Source organism: Callithrix jacchus, chromosome 1 (genome assembly GCF_049354715.1).
Source record: "Callithrix jacchus isolate 240 chromosome 1, calJac240_pri, whole genome shotgun sequence".
NCBI classification, from domain to species: Eukaryota; Metazoa; Chordata; class Mammalia; order Primates; family Cebidae; genus Callithrix; species Callithrix jacchus.
Window position 1 is genome coordinate 145,723,337 of NC_133502.1, and position 12,250 is coordinate 145,735,586.

At 41.5% G+C, this 12,250-nt stretch overlaps 1 protein-coding gene across 2 annotated transcripts in view; it reads left to right on the forward strand.

Annotated features, from left to right (window-relative positions):
- Window positions 1-12,250, forward strand: part of TMOD1 (tropomodulin 1) — a 93,355-nt gene that overhangs the window by 76,358 nt on the left and 4,747 nt on the right. For both annotated transcript variants that reach the window (XM_035252780.3, XM_035252786.3), the window contains exon 9: window positions 6,584-6,728. In XM_035252780.3, the coding sequence (XP_035108671.1) occupies window positions 6,584-6,728 (145 nt within the window). The remainder of the gene's footprint in view (window positions 1-6,583; window positions 6,729-12,250) is intronic.

Consider the following 12,250-nt stretch of genomic DNA (forward strand, 5'->3'; position numbering starts at 1 on the left):
ATGGCCAGATTCCAGGGCTGTGCTGAGTCCTCCAAGGGCAGATCTGACCTCTTCCCAGCATTCTTAGAAGGCTTGCCAGAGGGGCTGGTGGAATTTCATCAGTGTCCCTCTGCCTGCCATGGCCAGCTTTCTGAGCCCAGCCTGAACCCAGATGAGCTCTAGTAAACTCAGAATACCTGGGGGGAGTTCTCCATCAAGAGTCTCAGCTACAATTCATGCTTCTTCATTGGGATGCTGGGCTGATATCCACTCTATCCCTCCCAAGCACATTTGTATTTCCTCCATTCTATTCAGTTCTACATACCTCGACCTAGAGAAACTGGGTAGTATGTCCTCCCCAGGAGCTCATGTTCTACAGCAGCGCTGTTCAATGGAACTTTCTGTGATGATGATGATGCTCCATATCTGCACTGACCAACATGGTAGTCTCTAGCCAGTGGCTATTTGTTTTTGTTTTTGTTTTTGTAGTGACGAATTTTCTCTATGTTGCCCACCCAGGTTGGTCTCAAGCTCCTGGTCTCAAGTGATCCTCCTGCCTCAGCTTCCCAAAGTGCTGGGATTATAGGTGTGAGCCACTGCACCCAGCCACCAGTGGCTATCAAGCACTAGAAATGTGGCTAATAGGACTGAGGAAGTGAACTATACATCGTTTCATTTTCATTATTTAGTTGTATAGAGCCACATTGTGGTTAGTGGCTACTGTCTTGGACGATACAGTTCTAATTGGCAAGACAGATTAGAGCCAAGTGACCCAAGCAAGGCAGATGGACTATGTTAGGTGTAGGGAGAGACATCCAAAGTGCACTTGAGTGTGGTATGGGGAGAGATCATTTCCTGGGGTCAGGATCAGGAAAAGCCTCGGGGAGGGGGAATTTGCAGTGCATGTTAAAGCACTAGGGATATGCAAACAGGTGCATACAGGAAGGCTAAGAGCATTCCACATGGAGGCACATGAGCTTTTAGGAGTAGACCTCTGTCTGTACCAGGTACTATTTATCAGACTGCCAGAGATGAACAGGCTTTGTAAGGAACAAGAGAGAGAAGGAAAGCAAGGAGTCATCTGTGAGGCCCTGGAGTGCCTGGCTGAGGAGGTGGGGCTCTGTCCTGTTGGCTTAGTTAGGGAATGAACTGAGATCATGCAAGTGGGGCATAAGGCAGGGCCTGGAGAGCACAGTAAACAGCAGCAGTTCTTGGCAGTGGGGAGCCTTTAGAGGTGGTTGTGTATTTCTGTTTGGTTTCTATTTCTGTTTTTTTTTTTTTAATTAAACTTTTTAAATTTGGGGATAATTGCAGACTAGTATGCGGTTGTAAGAAATAAAACAGGGGGGCCAGGTGTGGTGGCTCACACCTGTAATTGGAGCACTTTGGGAAGCAGAGATGGGTGGATCACTTGAGGCCAGGAGTTTGAGACTAGCCTGGCCAACGTGGCAAAATCCCACCTCTACTAAAAATACAAAAAATTAGTTGCATGTGGTAGCATGTGCTTGTAGTCCCAGCTACTCAGGGAGCTGAGGCAGGAGAATTGCTTGAACCTGGGAGGCAGAGGCTGCACTGAGCTGAGATTGTACCACTGCACTCCAGCCTGGGCAACAGAGTGAGACTCTGTCTCAGAAAAACAAAAGAAAGGAAAGGGAAAGGGAAAGAAAGGGCTTTGTACTCTGCATGAAGCATCAGCTTTGCAGAGGCAGCCCTTGAAATCTCTGGTAGCCCCTTCACTCAGGGGAGACCAGTACTTTCTGAGACTAGCCCATCCAGAGTTTTAGCAGGGCATTTCCAGCAAGTGACCTCAAGGAGAGGCCTTGAGATCTTTCTTTCTCAAGAAAGAAAGAAAGAAAGAAAGAGAGAGGGAGAGGGAGAGAGGCAAGGAAGGAAGGAAGGAGAAATAATACAGGGAGATCCCTTGTACTCAATGCAGTTTTGGTGGGAACTGTAGTTTTGTATCACAGCAAGTATAGTAACATTGATACAGTCAAGATACATCACAAGAGATCCATCACAGGATCTCTCATGTTCCTTTTCCAAACTCACTTGTCTCTTCCTCCTGCCTCCTTAACCCCAGGCAACCACTAACCTGTTTTCCATTTTAATATTTTGTCACTTCAAGAATTATATATGTATAATGTTATATAAGTGAAATCATATACTATGTAACCATTTTGGGCTGGCTTTTTTTCCACTTGGCATAATTCTATGGAGATTCATCCAAATTGTTGCATGTACCAATAGTTTGCCCTTTTTCACTGGTGAGTAGTAGTCCATGGTGTGGAGGGACCATGGTTTGTTTGACCATTCATCTGTTGAAGGATGTCTGGGTTGTTTCCAGGCTCGTCTGTTACCTATAAAGCTGCTATAAACATTCATGTGCAGATTTTATGTAAACATATGTTTCTATTTCTCTGGGATAAATACCCAGGAGTCCAAACTGCATTTTAAGAAACTGCTCAACTCTTGTGCACAGTGATTGTGCCATTTTCTAGACCCACCAGTAATTTATAAGTGAACCAGTTTCTCTACATCCTCACCCATGTTTGCTGTTGTTGCTAATTTTTATTTTAGAGATTTTGATAGGTATATAGTGATATCTCATTGTGATTTTGATTTGCATTTCTGTGATAGGTAATGATGTTGAACATCTTGTCATGTGAATATTTCCAATATGTATGTCTTCTTCAGTGAATGTCTCTTCATATATTGTCCCCATTTTCTAATTGGATTTTTTTTTTACTGTGGAGTATTTTCTAATTGACATCTACTTCACATACCACACAATTCATCCTTTTAAAAGGTACAATTCAGTGGGTTTTGATGTATTCACAAGGTTCTGTAACCATCACCGCTATCTAATTCTAGAAAATGTTTATCACTCAAAAAAGAAACTCCATACGCATTAGCTCTCATTCTGCTTGTATCCCCTTTCACTAACCTTCTTTCCATCAGTACAAATTTGCCTAATCTAGACATTTCATATCAGTGGAATCATACAATATATGGCCTTTGTGTCTGGCTTCTTTCATTTAGCATAATGTTTTCCAGGGTCACTGGTGTTGCATAACAGCACATATCAGAACTTTATTCCCTCTTTAGCTGAATAATCACTCCATTGTTAAGGATCTACCACATTGTGTGTATCCATTCATCAGCTGATGGACATTTGGGATGTTTCTGCTTTTGGCTATTCTGAATAATGCTGTTATGAGCATTCATTAACAAATTTTTGGTGGACTTACATTTTTATTTATTTTCCACCTAGGAGCAGAATTGCTGGGTATATGGTAGCTCTATGTTTAACTTTCTGAGGAACTGCCAAACTGTGTTTCAAAGCAGCAGTACCATTTTATATTCCCACCAGCAATGTGTGAGGGTGCCACTTTCTCCACATTCTTGTCAACACTTATTATTGTCTGTCTTTTCTATTATAGTCATCTTAGCATGTGTGAAGTGGAATATCGTGGTTTGATTTGCATTTTCTGAATTGATGAGCACCTTTTTGTATATTCATTTGACATTTTCTATCTTCTTTACAGAAAATGTCTATTCAAATCCTTTGGTCATTTATAAATTGCTATTTGTGCTTTTACTTTTTCTAATAGTCTTCAATATTCATAATTCTCTATCCACCAGATATTTTTAAAATATCAATACAAAATATTTTCCCATTATTTGTGTTGTCTTTTCACTTTCTCGATAGTGTCTTTTGAAGCACAAAAGTTTTAAATTTTCATGAAGTGTAACATCTGTTTTTTCTTTTGTTGTTTGTGCTTTAGGTGTCACATCTAAAAAACTATTGCCAAGGTCACAAAAACTTACACCTATGTTTTCATCATATTTTCATAGTTTTAGCACTCACATTTATGCCTTTCATCCATTTTGAGTTTTTACATATTGTGTTTAGTGTCTAAATTCATTCTTTTGCATGTGGATATCTAGTTGTCTCATCACCATTTCTTGAGAAGACAATTTTTTTCCCATTGGATTGTCTTGATGTCCTTTTTGAAAAGCAATTGTCTATAGATGTATGGATTTATTTCTGGACTCTCAATTCTATTTATCCATATAGCGGCCTTATGCCAGTACCACAAAGTCTTAATTACTGTAGCTTTGTAGTAATTTTGAAATCAGGAAATGTGAATTCTCCAACTTTGTCCCTCTTTTTCAAGATTGTTTTGGCTATTCTGGGTTCCTTTCATTTTCATGTGAATTTCAGGATCAGCTTGTTTACTTCTGGAAAAAAAAAAAAGAAGGAAGCTGGAGTTTTGATAAGGATGGCATTGACTCTTTTGATCATTTTGGTAATATTACAATATTAAGTCTTTTCATCCATGAAGACAATATCCATGGGATCTTTTTATATTTATTTAGGTCTTCTTAATGTATTTCAGTATCGTTTTGTAGTTTTCAATATATAAGTCTTTACTACTTTTGTTAGAAATGAATCTAACAAAAAAAGTTAGAATTAGCATTTTCTTCTTTTTGGCCAAGTGCAGTGGCTTGCACCTGTAATCCCAGAACTTTGGCCAAGGCAGGCGGGTCACCTGAGGTCAGAAGTTTGAGACCAGCCTGGCCAACATAGCAAAACCCTGTTTCTACTAAAAATACAAAAATTTAGCCAGGCATGGTGGCACAACTTGTAATCCCAGCCACTCGGGAGGCTGAGGCAGGAAAATCACTTGAACCCAGGAGGCAGAGGTTGCAGTGAGCCAAGATCGCATCACTGCACTCCAGCCTGAGCAACAAGAATAAGACTGTCTAAAAAGAATAAGTATTTTGTAAGACTCTGTCTGAAAAAAAAGAATTGATATTTTTTATGTTACTACAAATCGAATTATTCTCTCAGGTTCATTTTCAGATTGCTTACTGCTAGTGTATAGAAATACAACTGATTTTTGCATATTGATCTCATATCCTGTAATTTTGCAGCACTTGCTAATTTTATGTAGAAAGGAGTATTCCTTAGAATTTTCTAGATATTACATTATATCATCTGCAAATACAGGTAGTTTTACTTTGTCCTTTTATGTCTGGATGCATTTTATTTATTTTTCTTGCTGAATTATCTTGTCCGGACCCCCCCACCCAAGTAAAATGTTGGCAAAAGCAAACATCCTTATCTTGTTCCTAATCTTGCGGGGGCGGGGGGAGCTTTCAGTCTTTAACCATTAAGTATGATGTTAGCTTTCTGTCTTTTACAACCTGTTTAAGATTATATTTATGTTTTATTATTTTATTATATATGGTAACAGAAAATTCAAACAATACAATAAGATATAAAGGACAAAACAAAAACTTTTCCCCCAAATCCCAGCATTATCAATATACTTCAAAGTTTTTTCTCTGCATTATGTATGGAAATGGAAAATATAGATAACTTTACATACAAATAGTCTATTTTGTGACCAGGGTTTTTTTTTTCTCCATTCAATATTGGTTCATGGCTATCTTTCCATGCTTATGACCAAAGATTTGCACCATCATTTTAGAGCTGGCCACATTCTATTTAGCAAGGATGAACTATCATTTATCTGAGCAACTCTCTCTCCATTAATTTTTTTTTAATTTTTATTTTTTATTTTTTGGAGACAGAGTCTTGCTCTGTTGCCCAGGCTGGAGGGCAGTGGAGCAATCTCGGCTCACTGCAAACTCCGCCTCCCAGGTTCAAGCGATTCTGCCTCAGCCTCCTGAGATAGCTGGGATGGCAGGCACCGGCTACCACACCCAGCTAATTTTTTTGTATTTTTAATAGAGACGGGGTTTTACCACATTGCCCAGGCAGTCTCAAACTCCTCAGCTCAGGCAATCTGCCTGCCTTGGCCTCCCAAAGTGCTAGGATAACACGCATGAGCTGCCGTGCCTGGCCTCTTAATGAATTCTTATTTCCCTTTTCCTCCCACTATTATAACTGAGACTGTGATGAACATCCTCATCATATCCTTCCCAACATTTTCGGGTCTTTCTGATTCTTTTTATACCTTTGTCAGATGATCACGATATATTTGGGGACAGGGAACTATTAATAATATGATCAGAATTGGGCTTCAGAAAGCTAACTTTGGCATTCTCAAGTTACCATGTGATCTCGGGAAAACCCTTGTTCCTTCTCTGGGCCTCAATTTTTTCATTTATAATTTGAAGAGACTAAATTACTGGTTATCAAACTTGGCTGCATATTGAAATCTCCTGGGAAGATTTTAAAAACAGCCATCAGAGTCCCACTCCCCAGAGAGTCTGATTCAGATAGTATGGGGTGTAGCCTGAACAGCAGGATTTTTAAAGTCTCCTTAGGACTAGATGAGATTGAAGGTCCTGCAAATATTCTTCTGTTGTGGAGCTCTTGCTTGGGTACCTGCTCAGAGAAAGGTTTTTGTAAAGCAGTGAAAAGACCAATTCTTGGCATCCAGCAGACCTGAGTTTGAATTCCAGGGCATTTGCTTCTGGCTGGGTGACCTTTCAACTTCTCTAAACTTCCACTGTCTAAAATACCCTCCCACTAGTCAAGAGTTTCTGCAGGTAGAGGGCGTTTAGGCACTGTACACATGGAATGAGTGTTGATTATTGTTTTTTGTGTTGTTTTTTTCTTTTACCAAAGAGCCAGCCCCTGGGCAACAAAGTGGAAATGGAGATCGTGAGCATGTTGGAAAAAAATGCAACACTTCTTAAATTTGGCTACCACTTTACCCAGCAGGGGCCCCGGCTTCGGGCATCCAACGCAATGATGAACAACAATGACCTTGGTGAGTAGAAACATGCTCCCTGCCCTACCCGAATGCCTGTTACTCCCTCCACCCGTGCTGGGGATGTCAGGGAACATTCTGTAGATACCCCTCCAAATCTTCTTTAACCTTGATTTTCACATTGATTGCGTCTTCCTTGTTTTCTGTGTTTGTGCCTCATCTCTGCCCTGAACTATGAGCTCCTTGATTTCAGGAGCTAAGACTGGGTCCTTTCCTCCTCAAAGCACAGCTCAACACAGGCTGGGCCCAGAGCACACATAAGTGTGTTAGCAGAAGGAAATGAAAGTTGGGAGGGCATACGGCTCCTAGGAGTATTTTCCTCTTCTGAATAACCTTCTCTGAACTCATAGCATCCTCTCCAGGTCATACGGTTCAGATTTAGCCCCAAATCCCAAAGCTACCTTCCAATATGACTACCAAAATCCTGAGCCTAGGAGACTTCACATTGATTTTAAGGTAAAAGTTGAAAATGTCAACTTCATAGTAAAGTAAAAATAGGGTATATTAATTTAATCTCAATTAAAGGCATAGTTTTTTTCTGAAAGGAAAAATGATTATGAAGGAAACATTTCCAGGAAATTTTTAAAAAGAAAGAAAATTTAAGAAAAAGAAAATATCACAACATTGTTTGATGATGAACACTTACCACATACCTATATGAACAAATAGGTATATAAGTCAACTGAATGAAAAGTTTGAGCAGTCACGATCTTACTTGCAGATGCCAGTTGTTCACAAGCTCTGTGTAGTTATTGCTTATGTATATTCCTGCTGGCTGCCAAAAAAGCATTTGATATAGCATTCAACAAAGGGAGCATGACTGACAGGGCTATAGGAAAACAAGAGGGAAAAAAATAAGAAAAGCAGTAGGTCTATATCATTAACATGAATGATGATTATATTTAGACCTGAGTTTCCTAGAACCAAGGCAGGAGGAAGCCAAACCAAGTTACAGTATTCTTATCACAGAAGAGAAGGAAGCATAATGAGTTTGAAAATTTAAAAAAACTTCTTTTTGGGATTAAATTATGAAATAAGTATGTGTTTTAAAGGACAATGTCTTCAGTGAGCTTCTCATCAGATTCAAACCTGCTCTACACAATAGTTTCCAGCCCTCAGTAAAATGCAAAGAGCCTAATATGAATGCTCCACTCAAAGTATGTCACTTCCTGGTGATTTATGTGAGGCCAGTTCACTACCTGGAAGCCCTTGAAGAATGGAGATGAGTGTGTAGGGGGGTATGCTCAAGGCAGATGTGCACAGACCCCACATGCATAGATAACCACAGAACTGACACGCTCACACGCTTTAGATCGAATTATTCAATTCCACAGACATGCACCAAAGTTCTGTAGGTTCCCGCTTGTAAGGATGTCACAGCCCAGGGACTATTCATTCATTGCTTACTTCAAATGCCACTACTTTCTAGAGCCTCAGGTTTGGAAAAGCCCATTTTTTTAAATGTGCACAAAGTCTTGGTTTGTCAGAAGTATCCTTACTTGAAATAAAATGAGAACAAACACACATAACTAAGAATCATAATTATTGTATCATCTCACAGATGTCACAGCTAAACTGAATTGTCAGAGACGGCCAGCAGTGAAAGCTCTGTTGGCTCAGCTGTGACCTGGCTGCAGTACCAGCAGGGAGAAGCCTTGAGTTTCTATTCTTTATGCAATAATCTCACATTTTTTCCCTCACAGTTAGGTTTCTTATGTGCCCTTGGTGCCTGTCTCTGGGCTAATCCAGTTTCTGTCCTCTGCCATGACAGTCTGGAGGTCTTGTTTCTGGGGTTAGAGGCTCTAGATTAGCAGAGGTCACAGGTGCTTCAGGGGGATACCAGAATCATCTAGGAGTTGGACAAAAATGGCCTTTGAAAACTCTCCCAGTCCTGTGAATCTGAGAGTCCAAAATTCAAGCATGGCTCCCATTGCCAAGAACTTTCAGAGGCCATTGTAAGAATGTAAAATGCTAGAGCCAGAAGGACTTAGAGCTTATCCCTCCAACTCCCTTAGAAAGAAACTGGAGCCGGGGGTAGGGGTAGGGAGTCTACGTGGCCAATCAGTCAGGTCACACCAGTTGTTAGAGACAGCAAGCATTTTCTGGGCAACTTTCGTGTGCCTAGGACTGTGCTAGGTGATATCAGAGGTAGCAGACAGGCTACCTCTGACTCAAGAAGTTTTACAACATTTTAGGGGAAAAAAAAGACTCAAAGGCATAGCTAAAAATTCAAGAATGCCTACAAATTCTATCTAAACAAAGTGAGGAAATGATTTATAGAGACAAAGGCCAGTTAGGCAAAGCATCCTGGTTGGGGAGGGGCTTTAGCTAGCCTTGAAAGGAAGAGATAGGTTGATGGAGGAGGTCAGGAGGCATTCCTCTGGGGGTTCTAGAAGTATTAGGAAGGGATGCTGGGGGTACAAAGGAGAGACAGAAGGATTTAAAAGGATTGGAGGAACTGTTATAAGGAAATAGACCTCAAAGGAAAAATAGGAGTTCAAAAAGAAGGAAGGAAAAGACATTCCAAGCACAGGAAACAGCATGAGCAAAGGCAGGACAGTTGAAAGCATATGGGATGTTCACAAGGAATGGGGCTGGGGAGGTGTTTGGGCAGCTGCAGCCCAAGGCCTTTAATGTCAAGCTCAGGAGCCTGGCAATGGAAGCAGGTGGGAAACAGGAACTGTGACAGTTTCCTGGACAGTGATGCCAGGTGATAAAAATGGGCCTCTGGGCTACCCCAGGGAACTGTGGCCAGCTGCTCCCTTGGGGTTTCCTACAGAAGGAATTAGAGATGAATCATATCAGTGATTATAGGGAACAGAGTTCTACTTGGTGATGTAGGATCTCTGGCTTTAAAATGAAATTTGCGGCCATCTGCTAATTTTTGTAAGAGAAATGTTTGTTTATGGCAGTGCATCAGGTTCCTCCTAACTTTCCAACAGATTATTGCATCCTACATTAATGCCACAATGAAGCAGACAGGCTTCATGTTTTCCAACTGAATATTTGTATCACAAAAGCCTACTGCTAGCTCCTCCTCAGGACTGAGGCTGTTAGCAGGCCTGGCAGCAGGAGCACAGATTGGGAAGGGAGCAGGCCTCTCAGGCCTCCTGCTCACTTTGACCTGCCTCTGCTGGCCGTTGGCCCATGGCTGGGGCCTCTGCAGTACTTGGGCTCCTCCTTGGGTGACGTTCAGTCCCCAAGGCTATGGTGACAGCAACTGGCTCTGCAGACAGGCGGTATGCCTGGGGTGCACCCTGACCACTTCTGGATATTTACCCAAAATATTTAAAATCATTGTGCGTTTTTGATCCTCCCCACCCTGTGCACCAAGCTCTAAAGAGTGTTCTGTGAATGTGAGGTGCCAGGCAGGAGCCACGCTGTGGATCCCATCTGCGTTTTCCCACAGCAATACCTCAGATGACTGTCATCTCCACACTATTTATAGCAAAGAGCCAGGCCAAGTATGGCACTCAGGTCCTCCAAATCTGCCACTGCAGCTCTCTCCACTTAGCAAAATCTGAATTGCAGCCTCTGAGGTAAGACAGTTGTATGGGTTGGGGTATCATGTGAAGGGGAAATAACATGTTTAAAAGCAGAAAACTTCTCTTCCTGGGAAAGTCACCATTTTACAGTATTCTCAGGGAAGACCTTTGCAGCAAGCAACCCAGACACAGCACATGGCAAAGCAATTTCTAAAAAACTGTATTGCCAATTGACAATTTGTAATTGTATATATTTACCTGATACAAAGTGCTGTTATGATTTATGAATACAATGTGGAAAAATTAAGTGAATTAGCATATCATCACCTCAAATATTTTTTTGTGGTTAGAACGTTTATTTTTTGCAATTTTGAAATGTATAATATACTATTATTAACTATATTCACCATGCTGTGTAATAGATCTTTAAAAAAACAACTTTTTTGTCTTGTCCAACTGAGATTTTTGTATCCCGTGGCCATTATCTCCCCATTCCTCCACCTCCAGCTTCTGTAATGATGATTTTACTCCCTGCTCCTGTGAGTTTGATTGTTTTAGATTCCACATATAATTTATCTTTCTGTGCCTGGCTTATTTCACTTAATGTTCTCCAATTCCATTCATGTGGTTGCAAATGAACAAATTTCATTTTTTTAAATGAAGACTGAATAGTATTCCATTGTGCATATACCCCACAGTTTCTTTATCCATTCTTGGTGATAGACACTTAGGTTGATTTCATATTTTGGCTATTGTGAATGATGCTGCAATGAACATGAAGTGAAACATCTTTTCAACCGATTTTAAATATTTTGGGTAATATCCAGAATTGGGATTGCTGGATCCCAAATCAGTTTCATCATAGTCCCCCAAACCTATCTCAGAAAAGGAAGGCAGACACAGTGGCTCACTCCTGTAATCCTAGCACTTTGGGAGGCTGAGGTGGGTAGATCACCTGAGGTCAGGAGTTCGAGATCAGCTTGGCCAACATAGTGATACCCCATCTCTACTAAAAATACAAAAAAAATTAGCCGGGTGTGGTGGCGAGTGCCTGTAATCCCAGCTCTTCAGGAGGCTGAGGTAGGATAATTGCTTGAACCTGGGAGGCGGAGGTTGCAGTGAGCCAAGACCACTCCACTGCACTTCAGCCTGGGAGACAAGAACAAAACTGTCTAAAAAAAGTAAAGAAAAGGCTATTCCTTTTCTCACAGCCACCCAAGCCAGAAATCTGAGCCTGTTCCTAGACGCTGCCCCCACCCCAGCCAGTCAGTCACCTCCTTGCCAATCCTAGTGTCCTGCTGCATGTTGAGCCCTTGTCACTCTCGTCTCCTCCAACGTCCTCAGGCCCCCAGCTCCTTCAGGGCAGGCACCCCAGCACTCATCCCAAGTCTCCTTCCAAAGCTTGCCTCATCACTCCTCCACTTAGAACCCTGACCAGGCTCCCGTTGCTCTTAGTTAGGCCCCTTGACGTGACTACCAAGTCTCTTAAAAATATCTGACTCTTACATGGCACTTACTGTGTGTCAGAGACTGTTCTGAACACTTTGTCTCACGAGCTCATGTAGTTGTCCCCACAACCAGGTGAGACAGGTGCTATTATTATCCACACTTTACAGAAGGAAACAGAGGTCTGGAGAAGTAGGTAACTAATGTTACCCACAATCCATGGGTGGGACCGGGATTTGAACTGGCAATCTGGCCCCAGTGCCTACGCACTCTACATTGGGAGATGGTCCCATCAGGAGATCATCTCTTGACATCCCCAACAAGCCATCCTTTTGCCATGTTAGTACCATTTCAGGTAACTTGAGTGCCCCCAAGTGACCAAGGAAAAAGTTTACCCTTAGAGGGTCGTTACTCCCAGTACCCCCAACCTTCCCATTCTCTACCTTTTCGTTTAAAATCCCATCCTCTTCCTTTTTCTTGTTTAAGACTTGTTACCTGCCATCCCGGGAAGATCGACCACTTCATTCCTTATGCCTCTTATACCTCAGAGATCTGCCAGGCATCTCTAATATTTCATACTTATTCAACAGT